The sequence below is a fragment of the Opisthocomus hoazin genome, chromosome W (genome assembly GCF_030867145.1).
Source record: "Opisthocomus hoazin isolate bOpiHoa1 chromosome W, bOpiHoa1.hap1, whole genome shotgun sequence".
Taxonomy (NCBI): domain Eukaryota; kingdom Metazoa; phylum Chordata; class Aves; order Opisthocomiformes; family Opisthocomidae; genus Opisthocomus; species Opisthocomus hoazin.
The window spans coordinates 19934730-19957347 of record NC_134453.1 but is presented as its reverse complement, the minus strand read 5'-3'; the positions used below and the strand labels follow the sequence as shown (position 1 = coordinate 19957347).

At 43.4% G+C, this 22618-nt stretch overlaps 1 protein-coding gene across 15 annotated transcripts in view; it reads left to right on the top strand.

Annotated features, from left to right (window-relative positions):
- The window catches only part of LOC142365682 (dymeclin-like), a 330096-nt gene that overhangs the window by 196136 nt on the left and 111342 nt on the right, over positions 1–22618 (top strand). For 5 of the 15 annotated variants that reach the window (XM_075446736.1, XM_075446732.1, XM_075446734.1 and 2 more), the window contains one exon: positions 13965–21217. The exons of 2 other annotated variants lie outside the window; for them this stretch is intronic. In XM_075446736.1, coding sequence (XP_075302851.1) covers positions 13965–14400 — 436 coding nt within the window. In that variant the 3' untranslated portion in view covers positions 14401–21217. Of the gene's footprint in view, positions 1–4127; positions 4293–8246; positions 21218–22618 lie in introns of those variants that run through there. 8 more of the 15 variants (XR_012766548.1, XR_012766546.1, XR_012766547.1 and 5 more) reach the window with 8 other exon arrangements.

Below are 22618 nucleotides of genomic sequence, written 5' to 3'. Positions count from 1 at the left end.
TGGGTGACCCACAGAGGTCCCTTCCAACCCCGACCATTCTGTGATTCTTCAGTGAAAATATTTAGGACAGTTCTTTATGAATAAGACTACATGAGGGCAGTGGTGGAGTCCCCATCCCTGGAGGGGTTCAAAAGCCGTGTAGGTGGGGCACTTCAGGATGTGGTTTAGCAGGCACAGTGGTGTTGGGGTAATGGTTGGACGTGATGATCTTGGAGGTCTTTTCCAACCTTAACAATTCTATGATTCTACGTTGCTTTAAACTGCACTTTTTAAGCTCGGTTGAAGATTATGCTGGATTAAAAATTGTCTTGGGGTTGTAACGTGTGAGTTTCTGTAGAAACATTGTACTGCTGCTGCAATGTATTTGTTAGTTATTAAGTACTTAACCAGCTGCAAATGGCTTTGACCAGCAAATTTCGTGCAGGATGGGGAAAAAAGCTTACTGTAGTTAGTGCTACAGAGAGCGAAAGATCCGTGTGGTGTGAGGAGAAAATGTGTTGCTCATAACTGCTCCTTTACCTTGACTTTTTCCTAAGGAATTCTTGAATTTTGATAATGGATGCATATAGCTGTGTATCTTATATTCCTGCATGTGAAAACATGTAGCTAGTTTTCGAAAATGTGTAATAACATGCATCCAGAGCCTGATGATTTCGAGTTTATCGGCCGTTTTTTCAATGATGGCCCTAATTGCTCCAGGGAAAGTTGTGAGGGTACTGTAAGACTTCTGTGATGAAAACAGTAACTCCAGGTTAAAAAGTGAATTACAAAAACATTTGCTTTGAATTTTTTTTTCCTATTTTAGCACACAATTTTGAATCATTTAAACATGTGCCTTGTTCTTGGATGTTGGTATAATTCTGAAGTGCTTGGGTTTGCAGAAATAAAACTTAGTTTTTCTGCAGAGAGGAGTTCAGTGCTTATCCAAGAATGGGTTTTGCTGACGATATAAATATCTGTGGGGTTTGTGAGTTTGAAGTTTGGGTAGTTCACAGTGTCCCCTAAGAAAGTGGTTAATTTTTTCTTGCAATGTTTTCCTTTTTCAGGCATCTTTATAGAATTACACATCTTTGTAATATCCCCCGTATTATTTTTCCTGCCTACCTTTTTATAGGCTGTAAGTAATCAGTTTAGTTGTGATTACTGACAATTTTCATACTGTGTTGTCCTTAAAAGAAGAAAGCGTATCGCTCACCTCTGTTTTCCCCTAGATTATGTCGGTTTTTGCTTTTATTAATTAGGGAGGAGGAGGAGACTAATCAAATTTTTCACGTGTTGCTGTGTTTGGCAGAATGGTGATGACGACTCTAATGCATGTGTTAATTATGTCTACTACCATGGCCTTTTTCCCCTGGTCTATGAGTATGTATTGAAAGTATTTCTAATCTATTATATATGTAAAAGAAGTGTTTTTAAACCTAAACTCTCTTCAGCAAGGATCTCTGTGTATAGAGCAGAAGACATTTGGAGTTGGGAGGGCATTTGCTTGTTCAGATAGCCCAGGATGTGTATTCAGCAAAGAAGAAAACCGTTCATGCCACAGCAAGACCTGTGTGATCTGACCTCCTTACTACGGGCCTCATTCAACCAAAAAATCTGCGATCGTTAGGGTGTGAGTGCGGTTAAATTAGAATTTACCAATTGCTTAATAAAATTTTTTAACGGTGCCAAGAATGGGGTGCTGCCATTCAGCGAGACCTGGACAGGCTGGAGAGTTGGGCAGAGAGGAACCTGATGAGGTTCAACAAGGGCAAATGCAGGGTCCTGCACCTGGGGAGGAACAACCCCATGCACCAGTACAGGCTCGGGGCGAACCTGCTGGAGAGCAGCTCTGTGGAGAGGGACCTGGGTGTGCTGGTGGACGACAGGTTGACCATGAGCCAGCAGTGTGCCCTGGCTGCCAAGAAGGCCAATGGCAGCCAGGGGTGCATCAAGAGGAGTGTGGCCAGTCGGTCAAGGGAGGTTCACCTCTCCCTCTACTCTGCCCTAGTGAGGCCCCATCTGGAGTACTGTGTCCAGTGCTGGGCTCCCCAGTTCAAGAAAGATGAGGAGCTGCTGGAGAGAGTCCAGCGGAGGGCTACGAGGATGAGGAGGGGACTGGAGCATCTCTCCTACAAGGAAAGGCTGAGGGAGCTGGGCTTGTTTAGCCTGGAGAAGAGAAGGCTGAGAGGGGACCTTAGAAATGCTTATAAATATCTGAAGGATGGGTGTCAGGAGGATGGGGCCAGACTCTTTTTAATGGTGCCCAGCAACAGGACAAGGGGCAATGGGCACAAACTGAAGCAGAGGAAGTTCCATCTGAACATGAGGAAGAACTTCTTCACTCTGAGGGTGATGGAGCCCTGGAACAGGCTGCCCAGGGAGGTTGTGGAGTCTCCTTCTCTGGAGATATTCAAGACCCACCTGGACAAGGTCCTTTGCAGCCTGCTCTGGGTAACCCTGCTTCGGCAGGGGGGTTGGACTAGATGACCCACAGAGGTCCCTTCCAACCCCGAACATTCTGTGATTCTGCGAAACGATGGGGTTTTTGATTTGGGAAGGAGGTCTCAGCCTACAGTTCAGGTGTTTGTTGCTTTAGGCTGTGGTAAGGACAGCAAACAGCCTGGTAGAAGCATCTTAGAATCATAGAATCGTTAAGGTTGGAAAAGACCTCTAAGATCATCAAGTCCAACCTTCAACCCAACACCACCATGCCTGCAAAACCATGTCCCAGTGCTTGCGAAGAGCTGTCTCATTTATCTGGCAATGTGTTGGGCTGCTTGAGGTACTTTCTGGAGGACTTGCCCCACTCTGTACCCAGGGCCGAGCTCCCCTGTGAGCTGCACTATCACATATTGTACACCGCTACGCCATGAAGTTTTTCCTATGCAAAACCTATAGTAATAGACATATGGGGTTATACAATGTGCTTCATAGCTTGCCACTGATGTGGTTCGTTGCCGATGAACTACTCTTAATAATTTATCCTCCTTTCCATTAGGAGTGGTGGAAAAACTCCAAATTCTACCCTTTTGGAGTCAGAAAGCGGCATTTGAACGAGAAGGCTCCAGGGTGACCTTAGAGCAACCTTCCAGTGCCTGAAGGGGCCAACAGGAAGGATGGAGAGGGACTTTTCACAAGGATGTGTAGTGATAGGACAAGGGGGGAATGGCTGTAAACTAAAAGAGGGCAGATTTAGATTAGATATTAGGAAGAAATTCTTCCCCATGAGGGTGGTGAAACCCTGGCCCAGGTTGCCCAGAGAAGCTGTGGCTGCCCCCTCCCTGGCAGTGTTCAAGGCCAGGTTGGCTGGAGCTCTGAGCACTCTGGTCTGGTGGAAGATGTCCCTGCTGATGGCAGGGGGGTTGGAACCAGATGATCTTTAAGGTCCTTTCCAACCCTTACCATTCCATGATTCTATGAGTGGGAGGATATCCTGCGAGTAGGCACAGGCAATATCTCTCTAGCTCAAGAGCATTCAGAGTTGGTTAGCATGAATACTAAACATTGTTTTGGTGACTGTAGTTATTTCATGGAAGTGATTGTAGCTTTGTGTTTAAAAGCTGACCAGATCTTAAGTGTGTAAGTTGGTTACGATAAAGCACCGTGTTTGAGGAGCGAGAAATAACCACAGGAATACTCCCCCACTGGAATCCCAGGCTGCGAGAGCAGTTCACACTGATCAGTAGTAATTCTGCGTGAATTTTTTCCCCTAAACTTAGGTATCAATTTCTGTGAAAATCAGTTAAATTTTGTGAATACTCTCAGCGGTTTTGATGGTAAACTTTGTAAACAAGGTTGACTCACGCATTTATTTTTTCAGGGCAAATTGAGAGAGGCAAAGAACTTTTCTTGATGCGTTATCAACACAGACACACACAAAAAAAATAAAGCCCTGTGTCTTGTGTCTCTGACGTGTGAGACTTGGCGAGTTCTTTGCGGTAGCGACAGAGCCAGCTCATGGCCGCGGGCGAACAGATCCATCTGTCTTTTGAAACTGTTGTTTTATGTCAAACTGCTTCATTGCTCACTTGGCATCTTCCATTGGCTCTTGGCACAAAACCCAAGGTCATTAAACCATGAATTAGCTTGCTTAAAGGAAAATACCTCTTTTTTCTGTTTTTTCTCCCTTTACCCTTGTCTTTCAGTTATACCTGCTGCCACTTGCGGAGATATGTCTATGTCTTGGACAAACTGTATTTCCCCCACTCTCACTGCTCTATGCTGCAGCATTGCTTCTCGACCCTCAGTGACAATGGAGAGGAACTCTTGTCTTTAACTTGTTCTCACATTCTCAGATCCTATGCTGCCAGGTTATTAACCTTTGCTCTCCATTTACTGCATGCTGCATGCTCTGGGACTGCCCTGTGCATGTTTTCCGTGAACTGATGGCTAACATTAAGATCTAAGGAGGATGGTTTGTGTCTTGATGGCATCCTTGAGAGATGTCCTAAAAAGTGTGGGTGTAGAGATGAGATCTAGTAATGATTTGGGATTGGTTTGGGGTTTGTTTTTTAATTTAGAATACAACTTCTGGAATTGATGTGTGGCCTTTGGAAGTTTTAAATGCTTTTAATGTTAAATTATTTCAGTCCTTTTCCAAAGCTACAATACAAGAACGTAAGCTGTGATTCACAAAGCTTCCACACGGTTACGTAGTTTGTTTGGAATTAGCGCAGAGCTACGAGTTGTCTTACATCTGAATGTCCAATCCTTCCCTGGTGCCTGTTATTTCGGTAACGCTGTCCATATGGATTGCTTTTCAACAACGGGAACGATAGACCCTTCCCCTCAAGTGCAGTAAATTGTCATGGAACTTAAGGATCAATGAAGAAAGATCTGCCTTTTTTGATATGCCTGATCAGTGTTGATTATACAGAAGAAGAGAATCCATCAGCCCAAAATGACAACGTAAAATCCTTGTTCGTGATGTAGAAATACAGATGCTCTACTGAAACTGTAAAATAGTGGGAATTTAAAAAAAAACGATTCTACTTGCAATACCCAAATGTTTTCTCTCAAAGATGTTTACTCCAAGTAAAAAGTCAAGTTTTACGATTTCACTGTTGACGCTGTGGGTAGTTAAATATATTAACCGAGATGGTAGGAGCTGTAGGAAAAGAAGGGAAAAATTGCATGACCAAATTGATCAGAAGATGGAAGGCAGCCAGGGTGGAGATGCAGCTTCCCAGCTAAGCCAGCATACAATAGCATCAGACCACACAGTAAACATAAGTAAAACCAGCTTGATTATCAAGGGACGAAAATACGGCATGTAAGCTGAAATAGCTCTTCTTGTACAAAAGAAATTTTATAGTGGTACATAATGATGGAGAGTTACAGGGAAGGATCTCTACAGGAGATGAAAATCTAGCTGTCCCAGGGGCATTCTCCAGATTAATTTGGAACAGGGGTGTGGTATTAAAAGTAGGCAAACCCCCAAGATTTCAAAGGCATTATTGAAAAATGAAGCATAAGAAGAATGAGGGCGGTCCCTACCAAAATGTTGTTTACAGAGGAATGTTTTGCATGTAGGAATGATATCCTGAAAACATAAAAGAAACGGCTTAATTATTCCAGCTTGTTTCAGTGACATTTGGGTAACTCTGCACAATGGCAATGCTACAACATGAAGTTGGAAAAATCATCCTTGGAATTAATACTGAGTGCTACTCCATGGGCATTGCGTCTTTCAGGTGGCTTTCTGGCTGAAAATGAGCACTGATCACGCTACGTGCGTTTTCATATAACAAGCTTGTGAAGTTTTGAGAGCAAAAAGCTCATCTAGTTGATCCCCGTGCTGAAACTGATGGAGAAATAATTAACTGATGTTACTTTCTGAAATGGGAGCTATGCATCGGTTGAGAAATATTAGAATATATCCTGGGATATGTATTAAGGTGCAGATGTATTAGGATATAGCCTGGGAGACTCTAAAATCTCAGTTTTTCATTATAGGCTATCTGTTGATGAGATAGAATGAAGACGCAGTATTTAAAATAGAACTTGATCCTAGGAAAATACACACAGGTAGCGGTTTTTAGCGGCTAGTTCTCTGCTGTTGTTCTGCTAATGTATGATTAGAAAAATGTGTGCTCAGGAAACCTGCCTGCAGAAGTCCTTAAATAGCATCAAATACAGTGGCATAAATGGAGATGTCAAAAGAAAGTGAGTTTTGCGTGAATCCGTGCATCCATACTCTATTAAATACTGCTGTGAACAGCCTGCTTCGAGAAGAGATGGAATGCATAAATTACTAAAGGCAAGGGAGAATTAATTATGGTATTCTATGAATCATGACCCTCCCATCCAGGGCTCTTTGCAGGACTTGTAGTAAAGAACAGAAGACTTAGGCCTGCATGATGGCTGGTCTCTAACGCTGTCCCAATACCCCCAGATGATGTTGCCTCTCTTTAGATGTCCCATAGAATTCAAGTTTTTATTACTATTTTATTACACTTTGTGTGCAAACAGGAATATGGACATGAGCAGTTGTAACCTTAATTTGGAGATGGGGAGAGCGAATTGAGAAAACTAAAACAAAGGAGAAAAGGTGAAGGCGGCTTTGGAATGACAGCAGTGACTAATTAGAAGTAGTTAATAACCACTCTTCTCCATTAAAGTACTTAGAAAAGTGCGTTTATGCTGACCAATGTTGTTCACATTTTCAAGCTGCCGTGCATTTCTGTGAGATCCTGGTGGTGACCTGGCAAATCCGTAGGCACCCAGCATCCCATGCTTACCGCACAGCTAACACTGGTTAAAGCGGGGGAGAGGGGAAAGAAAATTGGATATATTCCAGTATCCCACAGGGAGTAAGCCTGCAGCACCAGGACTCTGGGCAGCTTTAACTGAGATTTAGTGCCAGCGTTGCTTTCGGTGGCTTTTCTAAATCATAAAAACGGAGGAGACACAATACCTATTTTATTATGCAATGCATTAGCATAGCGTAAATGTTCACAGAATCATAGAATCACAGAATAGTAGGGGTTGGAAGGGACCTCTGTGGGTCATCTCGTCCAACCCCCCTGCCGAAGCAGGGTCACCCAGAGCAGGCTGCACAGGACCGCGTCCAGGTGGGTCTTGAATATCTCCAGAGAAGGAGACTCCACAACCTCCCTGGGCAGCCTGTGCCAGGGCTCCATCACCCTCAGAGTGAAAAAGTTCTTCACCATGTTCAGACGGAACTTCCTCTGCTTCAGTTTGTGCCCGTTGCCCCTTGTCCTGTTGCTGGGCACCACTGAAAAGAGTCTGGCCCCGTCCTCCTGACACCCATCCGTCAGATATTTATAAGCATTTCTAAGGTCCCCTCTCAGCCTTCTCTTCTCCAGGCTAAACAAGCCCAGCTCCCTCAGCCTTTCCTTGTAGGAGAGATGCTCCAGTCCCCTCCTCATCCTCGTAGCCCTCCGCTGGACTCTCTCCAGTAGCTCTTCATCTTTCTTGAACTGGGGAGCCCAGCACTGGACACAGTACTCCAGATGGGGCCTCACTAGGGCAGAGTAGAGGGGGAGGAGAACCTCCCTCGTCCTGCTGGCCACACTCCTCTTAATGCACCCCAGGATCTCATTGGCCTTCTTGGCAGCCAGGGCACACTGCTGGCTCATGGTCAACTTGTCATCCACCAGGACGTCCAGGTCCCTCTCCGCAGAGCTGCTCTGCAGCACGTCCGTCCCAAGCCTGGGATTGTAATCTGTCATTGCTAGTGTCTAATTATTCTGACGTGGCTGTGCTATTTATTGATTATTGCAGTAACTGGACTTCGTGGTGTGAAATATGTTCTCCCACTCTTACCATTATGGTTTCCTTCTGAACTGCATGGTCATTGTGTCGACGTTTGAACGCTCGTGTGTGCTCTCTTTGTGTTTTAAACCTCTTTGGGTTGCGGTCCAGCTCGGGAAAATCGTTTTTTTTTTGAAAATGAAACTGGCGTAGTGTCTGTACCAGCAAAAGGCAGCTAAGAAGCAATGATTTGTTTTGGGATGCTGAACAAATGAAGGACAGTTTTATTTTCATTTGTGTGTATGAGAGCAGGAAATATGGTTTTGCTGAGCCTCATAAATTGAGTAAACATGTTCATGAAGGAGTCGAGCGAAAGGCAAAATGACATGGATTCATTTGGATGAAGCTTTTTGCCCAGAGAAAAAAAGACAAAGAAATATGATGTCAAATTCATGCAGTTTACCCATTCTGCATATCTTTTATTGCTTAATGCTAGGTTCGTTGAAACAGCAAAATGTATCTTGTAAGATTTTAATACTCCCTTGCAGAAGTGTTCTGGCACAGTGTCTGAAGCCTGTAGAGGAGAAGCTTTGCAACCATTGTCCTCCCGTGCCGTCAGAGCTGATGTAATTATGCAATTACGTTAATTTAAGAATTTGCAGTCTTTGTGGGACCATGGTCTTGGAGTTTAGCTTCGAAATAAATCCTGCTCATGACCAGAAATGTTTCTGTTGCTGCAATGCGATGGTGAAGTACTGCATGAAACCGACTTGTGTTCATTTTCCCGTCGCCAGCTCCTTTTTTCCTTGGCATGTGAGCTGTGCTGGGGCACTGGGGCCGGATCCCAGGAACGTATAGACAGTGCTTTGTCATGGTATGGATTTTTGACATGGTATGGATTCCTGGCCCGTCCTTTGGTACAGACAGGAAAGATAGCGGAGTGTCATCCTTGAAAAGGGCTAAAACACTGTGAGTCCAACCCATTTGTGGAATTATTAGTAAAATTAAGGTTTTACATCTGAAAACTAAGGTTTATATGAAAAACATAGCAGTGTTCACCCATTGAGGAAAAGCATGAAATCAAAAGGAGCTCTGAGGATGGGACACAGCTGTAGCAGGCATGCAAGGAATCCACTCACACAGCAACTCCCTGCAATGTACCATAGAGGACGGAACGGAGTGGAGACTACGTGGCCCTGCTCCGTGATGATAAAGCGGGAAGAAATGGTTCTCTAGAACTGATAAGCAGCTCATCTGGCCCCCTGAGCCAACAGGTTTTCGAAACCTTGCCAAAGTGCTATCCTCTCGTGAACTTTGCTCGTTTTAACATCATTTTAATACCAAAACACACCTCCATCCCAAAGGCTACCCGCCTCCGAGGTGCGACCACCCCTCTTCGAGTCTGCGCTCTCGATTTTTCATAAACTATACCTTTAAACGTGAAGCGAGAGAATTTTACACCAATCATGATAAAAGGTATGTATGACTACAGTCACTCAAACTCCACCTTAAAGGTAGAAAGGATATAAAAATAGCCAGGGAAATGGGGGATTTTCGGAGAAGAAGATAACACCATAGATTTTCGGAGAAGAAGATCTTCGGAGGAAAAGAAGATAACACCGTAAGCAAGTCAAGGAAAACTCCACCTCAGACTGCCTCCGACAACCAGGATTGGCCGACGGGCTGAGCCTTGCTTCTCCCCCCCTTGGGACGCCTTGGGTGAGACTTAAACTAAGCGCTTTTCTCGGGAATAGTTACTCCCTAATGTTTATAGCCAGGCTGTATTATTTATAATCTTTTCACGCATTTTGGATTTGCACGTGCTTTCTTGCAGACAGTCACTATCACCGGCAATTCAAAAAACCTATATATCTGTTGAAAACTGCACTGTTTCAGTAGCCAGTTGTCTCACTGAACGTGACCGAATGCGGCCGTGCTAGTTCATGAGCACGACTGGACTGAAGGTGCAGACCTGCTATTAGTGTATCCAGAATCCTGGTAGTTTAATATATGTATTAAACGTGACTGGACTGGTAGTGGCAAATTGGACATCACTCAGAATTTAAACCTAACCGCACCTAGCCTCTCACTCCGGTGAAGAGCGTTAGAAAGCAGGGGGTTTATTTTCTGCCAAATTAACGTGACAGAAAATTGGCGTCACGGACAGGATTGCCATGGATAAACTGCTGCAAAAATATGGTTGTGCCCCTTCCCAAGTCGGGAAGGAGTGGGCCCAGAAGTTTTGGAAGGGCAAAAGGAATGTAGTTGAATGTGTTAAACAGTGTCAGGTTTCACAAAAGCTCCGAACGGGTAAAGGTAAAGGAGTGATTTGTGCGGTGTTAGGCGCCTGTTTATCTTGTGCACAAAAAGAAGCTAAGGAAGCCCCTGCTCCTACTCTGGTCTCTGCCGTAGACCATGCAGCTTTAAAATCAGAAAATGAGGTGCTGAAATCAGCATTAGCTTTCCAGAAGGAGACAGGAGAAAAATTAGAAACTCAGGTTAGCAAACTTACAAGCGAAAATGAGAAATTAGAAAACCAAGTTGATGAGCTCTTGGGGGAAAACAGAAATTTAGAATATCGAAATGCTAGACTCAGGGGTGAGGCTCAGCATTTTAGGATGTTGTTGGAAAAGATGAATGGGCTTTTAGATAAAATGCAGCCTTCTGCCCAGGTCCAGCAGATTCGTAAGTTAATGCGTTACCCGAGCTCAGGAATGCAGACTGAAGATTTTTGGTGTAACAGTGATGATGAGGAAGTCAGTGAAGTCGAAGGGACTTTTAAATCCTAAGTGATTCCCTTGTGACCTCTGGTTAAAACTGAAACAGTTGTTGATGATAGTGATAAAATCCATACCACTACACGTACCGTGCCGTGGACACCGACAGAGTTGGAAAAAATAAAAGAGAAATACTCCAGGCAGCCAAGTGAGTCAGCTGTTGAGTATGTGTGGCGAGTTTCTGCTGAAGGCAGAGATAGAATTATGTTAAGTGAGGATGAAGCAGGAGACACCTGGGGACCTGGAGTGTTTCTAACCACTGTGCCAGGAGATCATTGTTATTGCCTAACCGCTCGAGCAGCCTACTGGGCAGGCGGTATGGATCCGCGGGAAAGGGGAGAGCCGCTAGAGATCAGAGCCAAGGGTTACTCTGACCTGTCTGCAGCAGTACGAAAAGCAGCTTGCCTACAAGCTATGTATAACCGGGAAGAGTTTCGAAAATCCCCGGTGTTAGCTCCTATTGACCCAGACTGACTAGCCCCTCTCATCCGTGGTCTCCCCGATTGCCTTAAGCCATTTACGGTCGAAACTCGAAACCGCATACGGGAGATTTGTGATAACCCTAACTGTGGTCGGGGTCGGCGTAACCATATACCCACTTGGAATGAATTTGTACAGGAAATAGACAAATACGGATGCCAAATGGGCTGGGCTACCCTAACTGGTGAAAAGCCCCCCGATCCTACCCGAAGGATTCGCCAAGTCCACATAAAAGACTCCAAATCTGATCAAATGCATACTCACAACCCTAAACCTGATGGGAGATTTAAACCCGATAAGGAGCGAAATGAGTTGTGGCATAAAGCCCTGGACCTGGGGGTGCCTCGATGGCTCCTGCACGGTGTCCCTACGGAAGATCTCCGTGCACTCGTCCAATCCTTAACTAGAAAAAATAATTCGGTTGGGGTAAAGCATCCAACCGGAGAATCTCCTTGTTATGACAGTGTTGTGCCTTCTGTACCAAAATCTAACATGATTGATTTGTCAGAGTCCCAGCAAAAAAACTCCCATCCTCGGGGAGGGCAGTGAGCCACCCTGCCCGGCGGGTACTAGCGATTCAATGGCTCCCTGGTAAAATCAACGAACCTATTATTGCCCTTCCCATTGGACCCCAAAAAATATTAACCAAATTTCTCATCGATACCGGGGCCCAAATGTCAGTAATCACTAATAAAACAGCACAACTTTTAGGCATAAAACCCACCCGACGCAAAGTCAAATTTATGGGGATTGATGGTGTGATAAAAACATGCCCCACTGCAAAAATTACCCTCTGGTTACCAAGAGAACAGAGAATAACCAGGAAAGAAGTGTTAGTGGGTGCTGCACACACTAATCTTTTAGGATTTGATTTGCTGCACGGGCGAGTGTGGAAACTCCCCGATGGAACTGTATGGAGCTTTGCAGGACATGAAAAGGGATTAAACACAGTGGCACTGAGTCTGCTAGAAACCTCCATACCATTACCCCCCTCTAAAATCACTAGTGTTCGGCAATACCCATTGCCAGCAGCAGCACTTGCCGGTATTGACAGGGTGGTAGTAAAATTGGAAAAAAAAGGTAAATGCCAATACTACACCCCTAACTGCCGCAGTTCCAAATATTGCTGAAGTGGTGAAATACCCTACAAGTTTTTATGCAAGACAACCTGTGCTGATAAAAATGCCTCAAACTGGAGCAGTGCCAATGGTACTAGTCACTCCTAAAAAATCCCTATGCATGGGAAGTGAAAGATTACTCAAGAGAAATACACTTAATCAGCACCCGATGAATTTCACTTTCCTTTTAACCCCGTCGGTCTTGTTGACCGAGCGTGTTTTTTCTTCCCTTTTGTGTTCACAGGAATCCTGGATGAACTGCAGTGGACGGACACATTGGCTTACGCTAACCTCGAGTGCATCCAAGGAGTTTTGTCCTTCATTCTAACTGTAATAGTATTTCTACTTAGAATGAATGAGTTTAGCAACTGTCATCATATATGACAACAGAGAATTGCAAATACATGAATCAGAATGGGAGCATTCGATGCATAGATGGAAGGTCGATAAAGGGAAAACAATCCACATAGGTTGCTGAACCTTTAATGCTAGTAGTAGAAAAGATTTCTCTCCTTCAACCCAAGTTACTAGCAGAAAATTTCCTGAACAAAAAACAGAACCCACAATAGATAGGAAGCATTGTACATCTAATGTTTGTTGACTCAATTTTACTATAATTCAGTCAGTATCTGTTGTCTGTTTGGGAAGCACTGACAGAGGAAACAAAGCACTATCATTTCAATTTGGGTTAGACATATCACAGGAAAAGACTTCAACTACACCTATGCCTGTATCAATCATGATGTCACCCCCAACAAAATTTTGAGAATGAATCCATTCAGACACCCGCAAGTCTAAATCCTTACATTTTTAACATTGGTCCTTACGTTATCAAAAATACTGGTCAACAACAAATATTGTTTAACCCGACCTACTCTCTCAAGCGAGTGGAACTATCAAGGCAGATTAATGTCTCTGCCATCAAACCTATTTGCTCACCTTTCCTAGGTACATCCTATGCGGGATGCTATGCGTGGTTACGTGAACGAACCCTTACCTCCTCACAACGATTGAAGAGAGATGTAGCTGGTATCTTAAGAACAAACTTAAAAGTCTTAAACAGTATAGATGCTGAAGTACTTGCTAACAAACTAGTCACAACTATTGGTGACTTGAATAGGTTAGAACAACCCCTACGGTCTTCCTTTTTAACCCTGGGAAATCATCAATGGCTTTTTTCGAATATATTACCTCAGTGCGAAGAAACAAGTGAAAAGGACCATCAGCTGATTGCAAATGCACTTGGTGCAGCCCAAAACAATATTTCTTTAGCACTCAGTTATATCCAAGCCCAACTTTGGATGCAATCAATAACTGCTGCAATTATAAGGGAAGGTGAAGAAGGCACCTTACCTACCGAAATTTGAAAAGTAATATGGGATAATGCAATTGACTTTGAGAAAACATTTCAATCCTGGTGGTACCTGGTTCATTTCACCTATGACCCCACTGAGAGTAAGGCCACTGCTTTTGTCTTAACGATACAAAATGCCTCAGTATAGCCCATACACCCGACCATTGCGTTAGGATTGAATCCCAATGGAACGGTACTCTATCCTATTGAGCACAGAGTGTGGGCCAAAAAAGATGGTGACAAATGGCAAACTGTTGCCATCGATGCATGCATCACACGGGAACAACAAGGCTTTATTTGTGAAAGTAATACCCTTAAAGCGCAAGGCATTTGTCTCAACACTGAACAAAACATTTGTCATTTTGAGATACATCCCAACGATACCCCCCATACTGTGCTTGTATATAGTGGGAAGGGATGTGTTTGCATGAGATCTCCTTGTAATTTTATATTCATAGATAACAAGGTCACAAATATTAATAATAATTTGAATTTTTGTGTTTGTAATTTCACTAACATTGTTGGATGCGATTTCAGTTATTCGACTCCTGTTACGTCTCACCAACTGTTACAGACCAACTATACACTGATTCACGATTTACTGCCTGTCCCCATTGGAATGAACATCACATTGGTGAAAAAGCTGCTACAACATGATGACTTAAAACGACTGTTAAAGGAAGCCCAAGAAAATGGACAAAAGACTCTAATTGCTGTCCATCATGATGTGGAAAAGATACATCAAGTACTGGAAAGAGTCAAAAAGGACGGAGGACACAAATGGTGGGACACTCTTTTCGGATGGTCGCCAACAGCTACAGGACTCTTTAACAAAATGTTGCATCCCATTGTTGTTTTATTAATACTCATCATATTGTGCTTTGTTTTAACATTTGCTTTGTATGTTAAACTTTGGCTTATGATGAAAAAGTTAACTCGCTTGCTAGCTCCCCAAAAATTCGTTTGTACTTGACAACCCTTACCATAGGAACACATGTGACATTCCAGATTAACCCCAAATCTAGTGAAGTTTGAGTGACTTTAGTCACGGGGTGGAATATGTGGAATTATTAGTAAAATTAAGGTTTTACATCTGAAAACTAAGGTTTATATGAAAAACATAGCAGTGTTCACCCATTGAGGAAAAGCATGAAATCAAAAGGAGCTCTGAGGATGGGACACAGCTGTAGCAGGCATGCAAGGAATCCACTCACACAGCAACTCCCTGCAATGTACCATAGAGGACGGAACGGAGTGGAGACTACATGGCCCTGCTCCGTGATGATAAAGCGGGAAGAAATGGTTCTCTAGAACTGATAAGCAGCTCATCTGGCCCCCTGAGCCAACAGGTTTTCGAAACCTTGCCAAAGTGCTATCCTCTCATGAACTTTGCTCGTTTTAACATCATTTTAATACCAAAACACACCTCCATCCCAAAGGCTACCCGCCTCCGAGGTGCGACCACCCCTCTTCGAGTCTGCGCTCTCGATTTTTCATAAACTATACCTTTAAACGTGAAGCGAGAGAATTTTACACCAATCATGATAAAAGGTATGTATGACTACAGTCACTCAAACTCCACCTTAAAGGTAGAAAGGATATAAAAATAGCCAGGGAAATGGGGGATTTTCGGAGAAGAAGATAACACCATAGATTTTCGGAGAAGAAGATCTTCGGAGGAAAAGAAGATAACACCGTAAGCAAGTCAAGGAAAACTCCACCTCAGACTGCCTCCGACAACCAGGATTGGCCGACGGGCTGAGCCTTGCTTCTCCCCCCCTTGGGACGCCTTGGGTGAGACTTAAACTAAGCGCTTTTCTCGGGAATAGTTACTCCCTAATGTTTATAGCCAGGCTGTATTATTTATAATCTTTTCACGCATTTTGGATTTGCACGTGCTTTCTTGCAGACAGTCACTATCACCGGCAATTCAAAAAACCTATATATCTGTTGAAAACTGCACTGTTTCAGTAGCCAGTTGTCTCACTGAACGCGACCGAATGCGGCCGTGCTAGTTCATGAGCACGACTGGACTGAAGGTGCAGACCTGCTATTAGTGTATCCAGAATCCTGGTAGTTTAATATATGTATTAAACGTGACTGGACTGGTAGTGGCAAATTGGACATCACTCAGAATTTAAACCTAACCGCACCTAGCCTCTCACTTCGGTGAAGAGCGTTAGAAAGCAGGGGGTTTATTTTCTGCCAAATTAACGCGACACCATTTCCTTCGGCTTTAGTCTGTGAAGGGAAGACGGGGAAAAACACAAAGCAGATATGTTTTTTATCAAACCTTAAATGATTTTTGCATTGATCAAGCCTGAGAATTGCATCAATTAGTATTCTCTAAAATGGCTTTTGACTAGTGTGAAATTCTTTTTCTGATTCCGTAGATCATCTTGAGCATTTGTTTACATTCAGTTTTTAAGCGGTTGGTGTAAAAATCTCACCCGAAGTTGGTGAAATAGTTGGGAGGTCAGCCTCGCGTGAGTACGAGCTGGATAACGTGGTCTGGGTGTTCTCTTCAAAAGCCCCTTCCGCCCCCTGAAAACTGGCCCTTTTCTGTTCTCCAGCTATTCCCAGTTAAAGCACTCAGTTATAAATAACTTTTGAAAATAATTGATATCACTTCTGATCCTTGCTCTGTGTGATGTTTTAAATGTGAAGTACCAAATAACGAACCATACTTCCCTGGGAGATGTACTCTTGAGAGACGATATTGGAAGTGTTCGCCGCGTAAAGGGAATCAAAGCATTGCTGAGAAATAATGACAGTTGTGTTATAGACTTCTAGTAGGCGGAACAGCATATAAACGCAGAAATCAAGATGATGAGCAGTATTATTTTGACGTTAATGATCATTTAAATGGGAAGGTCTCTAGTTGGTGTCGCGCCTTGGGTAAACACGGCCAGCTCTGCAGAGAAGTCGCCCAGACAGAGCGAAGTCAGCGCGGGTAGGCTCCCAGCCGAGGCGGGGGGGTGAAAGCGAAAACGTCGTTGTAAAATGGTGTGGGCAGATGAAACCAGTTGAGAATGAGACGAGTTCCAAAGGTGGCAAAAATCTTACTTCTGTGGGGAAATTATGCGTGAGTCTGCTTATCACGTAAGAGCCCTCAGGCACAGGACCTATCGAACACCTTTTTGGTAAAGGACTCGATAAAAATCTGTGAGAGAAGGAAAAGAATTCATGATGTAGTAATTGGACCTTGTTGAAAAGGCTTTTTAAATCTTTATAAGATTTGAAAAATGGCTTGCTTTTTTCATGTTTGATGAATAACTTCACTTAACGTTGTAGGATTAGAAGCAGAATAATGAAAATGGCAGAGTCCAGACCCGTCACAGGCGAGAAATAGCTTCGCTTCATTTATCACTAAAGCAAACTATTTTTGGAATGGTAGATAACTTAGTTTAAAAATTGTTTGGTGTTCCCCCCCCCCCAAAAAAAAAAACCAACCCTTCTATTTCTCCAAGGAAAAGGTCTAAAAATCTTGGTAGACTTAAGTCCTTTTGAAGACTAAATTAACTTGATACTTTTTTTTGACAATACTAATTAAAAACTGTTTTCTGCGGGATATTGTAGTAAGATTCTTCACCTTGACTCCAAAACCAGCATCCAACTGACGACATCTGGATGCTTTTCCTTTCCTTTTTCCTTTCTGCTCCCACAAGCGCCGTTCCGTGCGCTCCGCTCAGCATCCTGCCGAGCCAGAAGGCTGGTGAGAACAGAACTGGTGCCCATTCAAGGAGCGCGATATCACCGCGTTATCGTAGAGTAGAATTATGGGTTCGTTGGGAAATTTTTCTTGTTATTGAGACACATGGAGTTATTCATCCAGCCTCTAGTGTCAAAGCTGGAGATTTTGCATTTTAGGGACAATTAATAAAATTTTTCTTCTAACGTGCTCCCCTGTACACTGACAAATTCCGACTGCTGCAATCACCGGTGTTTAACCTGAAGACTCCAAGATGGTCTTTTTTCCTATTGGGTTTAATATTCATCGTTCTACTTTTTATTTTCAATGCAAACCCAGTGCTGTGGGTTGCTGTAATAATAATTGATTTCAGTGGTTATGGTACGTGCGTTTTATATTTCAGTCCTTAGGTAGACCAGGGAACAGCTGACAGAATTGAAGTAACTCACTTAAGAAGTAAGTAAAAGTAAGAATAATTTAAAATGGGACAAGGAAAAAAGAGACAATCAAGCCACCTTGATATTTTTTGGAGGGTGGAGGCTGGTTTGGTGATACCAGTATGCCGGGATGTCTACAGAGAATACCGGTATGCTGGGATTTCTATAGAGCAGCCTGTAAGTTTTTATGGAAACTGTTCTCTGAACTTCGGCTCAAAATGTTTTATGTGGACTCGGTTCCCGATCTGGGGTCACAGGGCAGGAGATGAGGCTTTTTCTTTGGCCACTGGGATGGTGTGGAACAACATTTCCCTGAAATTCAGCTCATTTAACTATTTTCCGTTGGGAAAAAAAAATAAAATTAAAAAATAAAAAATAATGGTCCGAGCTCTGTTGAATGACTATAATGTTTTATTGCTTTTTGATTGTGATTTTCAGTCAGCTGCTGATAATTTTATTGAAGGTTTTGGGTTTTTTATTATGGAAGGATCACTTTACACTCAATATTGAATGACTTGGCAGAGGGGAATTGTTTATAAATAATTCTATTACAAACTATTTGTCTTTGTACTGTGCAGCATATCGATCGGGAAACCAGGGAGAGAGAAAATCAATGCTGTGGGTATTCAGTGGGTGAAAAATTGCCTTGCTTGTAGGTCTCAAAATGCAGTTTAACTGGATGCCCATCAAGTGTGGGTGCACATCTAGTGGAAACCCTCCTGCATTGGTTCATTAACTCCTACCCTATTTAAAATAAAGTATCGAGAATAGTTTTTAGGGGAGCAGTCATCAGTGAAGGGGAAAGTTAGCTGATAATGAAAAATTAACTGTCTAAGCCTGTCGCAGGCAAGGTGTATTTTCATAGCACCAGTAGAATTTCATGCACGTAGGCGACGCTTTTCGGAGAAGAGGTCCAGGTAGTGTCGACTTTGAAAAGACTTGGAGGTGCTCTAGGGCAGTTTTATGAGTTTACTCTGAAACAATTTGGGAGATTAAGGGTAAAGAAGTTCTTTTGCGTACTACAGGGCTGCACAGTAAAGTATAATGCACTCCAGTAGCTGGAAATTGAAACAAAACCAGCTGAGACTGGTTCTTATTTTTTGACATAGTGGATGATTCACTTGAATAGTTGAACAAGGGCTCTGGATTTCCCAAGATTGGAATTTTGAAGTGAGATTGGATTTTTTCCTGAAAGATATGTCCAAGCCCAGCCACAGCCATTGGACTCGAAGGGGGAAGTAGCTGTGGGAATTCCAATGCCTTGTGTCAGACGAGCCGGTCGCAGCGGCTGCTTTTGGCATTAAAAATCAGAGTTACGGGCAGATTGCCCTGCAGGGGTTTGTTGTTTTGTTTGTCCCTCAGATTGCTTTAAAAGACTGCATTTTACTTCAGAATTTTCCCGTTACAAATGTTACCTCTTCAGGTACTATCCTGCAGGTGATCTGCCCCAAATACCACAGAACAGCACAGGTTGCCAAAACACGGCATTTTCATGCACAAAAAAAATTAAATTGAAAGGGAAAAATTGCGAAAGTGATGTTCTTTCTGTATAATAATCTTTATTCCTCCCACCCCGGTAAAGATTTATCGCAGACATGATCTAGGCGCTTTCTACCACATTAACATGCGAAACTAAAACACATCGCGATCAGACGGAATTCTGTTAATTGAATGCTTATGAGCCCACATTCCCATGAGATGAAATTGGAACAGAATTACTTTCACACATTTCCATTGTAGTAGTACGTTCAGAGTCCAGGGGTTTTGCATTCGTACGTCATGTCTGGCAATTAGTCAGGATTGGGGAGGGTGTCTTATTCTTTTAGAAGTATGTAAATAAGCTATTGTTTGGAGACTAAAAAGAGAAATATTCTATAGCTTGCCTGAAGAGTTCAGGAGAATGCTAATAAAATGAATGTCAGGCTGAATATAATTTAACAGTTTATAGCTGAAAGCAGAAAGGATTTATGCTCATGCAAGCCAATCTTCTGCTGAGACCAAAAAGCCTTTTCCCGAGGTTCAGCTCCTCTGTAGGATGTGCTGTCTTGCGTAGGGCGCAGGGCCTGGCCTCCTGGGTGCAGGGCCTGGCCTCCTGGGTGCAGGGCCTGGCCTCCTGGGTGCAGGACATCACCTCTTTGACCGATCAGCCGTCGTCACAGCAGCATGGAGTGCAGCGTGGGTGTTGTCCACCTTGGTGGTGTGCTGGTATCTGGTTTGGTTTCCCAGACAGCGTTGTATGAACTTTGGTTAGTGGAGGCAACTTAGTAAAATGTGTAATTATTGCCTAAATATAGAAAATTATTCACTTAGAAAATGACAAACATATGTTAGTGATCCAAAACATCTTCCAATTTGTCAAATCAAAGCGCAGATTCTCACCAAAGCGACATTTTGGCTAACGCAGAAGTCCTCTTCAGCATGAGCTCTTGGTGCAAATCAACAGACTGGAGCTGTGATTCCAGCACTTGTTATGTGCGGAAGAAACTAGTGAAAAATACTGACTGCAGCTAGAATTATCACAGCTGATAATTGCAATTAAGACATTCCAACCAGAATGCCTGTGGTTAAGCATCAAAATCTATATGCTTATTTTTTCTTTTAAATAGCGAGGCGTGTCTACATCTTGCAGTGAGTTGAGAACTAAGTGTTTAATCCATGCACATGGATGTCAAGAGAGAGATCTGGGTGTCTACCTGGAACTGGGTAGTACTAAAATGTTTCAAAAAACTTTGCAGACCTGGAGTAACAAAGGATTCACAAGTTCCCTGGAAAAATGGTGGAGCAAATAACTTTGGAGACAGAGATACGGGTGCTTAAGGGATTCAAATCATGCAGATGAACAGTGGGGACGAAGGAAACTTTGGCAAAAGGCTCCGAAGAACAGAAGCAACAAGAGATTTATGTCGTTGATGTAGGAGACAAGACATTGGCTTTTGAGGTTGGATGCAAAGTATCCCGCTCCATAAAATAGATAAAATTTTAGCTCAGCAGTAATTTCTAATCAATAAACCCAACAATCAATAGTGCAGTTAAAGAAGAAGAAAAAAAAAACTCGCAACACGCTCTTGATGTCGTAAGTGGCTTTCACTGGAGGTGTAGTTTGGTTAGTGGGATACTGGGCGTGAGATGGGTGGCTGAGTAGTCCGCTCAGTTGGGGCTGGTTATGCAAGCACACCTGGTTGTTCTACACGTACTGGCTGACTTCACGATACTGCATGGTTTGTTAGTTTACAAGTGATGAGTCCAAGACATGAACCTTGTATAGTAAAATCTAGGGTTTGTTTTTTCGGTAAGCCCAGACTGTCTCGAAGCAGATGTTGAGATGTGCTGCAGGGATGTTCTGCACAGGAACCACAGGGTAGAACTGCTTTAAATACCTGGGAGTTTTCATTTTCCGAATTAATTGCAGCTCCAAGTAGCATGACTGTGGAAATTAAAAAATAAAAAAATTAATATATTTAATATTTGATTAACAATGTAAGTGGTGAGACATGTCATCCTCGTGGTTCTTCTGGAGTAGTTCTGGGTGGTCTCTCAGCTGTCCAGCATTCAATTTGAATTAGCGATTCTCCAAAAAAGAAGCAAGGTGTAGTTGCGAAAGACTTGGAAATGGGCATCCAGATACATTCATCCTGGTCTCAGTGACCCACAGAATCACAGAATAGTAGGGGTTGGAAGGGGCCTCTGTGGGTCATCTAGTCCAACCCCCCTGCCGAAGCAGGGTCACCCAGAGCAGGCTGCACAGGACCTTGTCCAGGCGGGTCTTGAATATCTCCAGAGAAGGAGACTCCACAACCTCCCTGGGCAGCCTGGGCCAGGGCTCCGTCACCCTCAGAGGGAAGAAGTCCTTCCTCATGTTCAGGTGGAACTTCCTCTGCTTCAGTTTGTGCCCCTTGCCCCTTGTCCTGTCGCTGGGCACCACTGAAAAGAGTCTGGCCCCATCCTCCTGACACCCACCCTTGAGATATTTAGAGGCATTTCTAAGGTCCCCTCCCAGCCTTCTCTTCTCCAGGCTAAACATTCCCAATTTAGACCCCAAACATTCCAGTTTAGCAGAGTTAGTAGCACCATAAGAACGATTTCTTCTGTTCTTTTCATTTCCAGTTTCTAATGAGAGCATCAAAGAACTGTCATTTCTTCTCCCATTTTGGTATCGCCATTCCTCACCGCAGCCTACTTAACCAAGAAATGCGGAGGTGGGGAGGGAAAAAAAGAGGGGAAAATTAGTCAGCTTTTTATTCTAATCCTCCAAAGGGTTGATTGAAGTTGTGTAAGGAGGTTTTGGATCCCCACTCTACAGCAGGATGTAGGGGTTGGGAGCTGCGAGCTATTCTGAAGTGGTTTTGTTCTTTCGTGTTTGTAAGCTGAATTTGTGACAACATATTGATGAGAATGCTCCCACTGCACCCGCCACAGATCAGAAAAAGCAGTGGGAGAGGAAAATAAGAACAACCACAACTGGTTTCCAAAGATGACTAATCCTGCAGCCCCAATGTAACCTCCAGGACAGTGATTAGCATTTGGCTTTTCTTCTAAATGCTGGAAAAGTTTTCTGGCGCATCAGCCTAGCTGAAAACTAGTTCAATACATGTGCAATAACGAAAGAAGATTTAAAAGTTTCCATTTAACGTTCCTGCCTCACGTATTCGGTTACTTTAAATACTTCTAGGTGCATAGTGTGCGGTATCACATCTCCTCTGTGTTCCGTATTAGTTATCAAAATCTTTTATGAAAGAGGAAAATCCAATTTTGTAGGCAGGATAAAATAAGGTAGCCCGAAGAGCTGTGACCCATCAGGCCAATTTTAGCGTCAGGAGTAGAGCGATAGGGTTTTTGACTTCCAGTTGGTGGAAAATTCAACGTTTACATTCATCCCTTGCATGGATGTGTGCAGTCCAGCTTAGTGGTCTTGTTCCAAGGAGGGAGCCTCGGAGGAACCCCTACCCTATGGAAGGTGAACCCCTACCCTCCGAAAGGTGAGCCGCTGCCCTACTGACTGTTAGACACCAATGAAGCTCTTGTGGTCTTAGTGGTCTTCCTCCGAGAAGGGAGTCTCGGAGGAA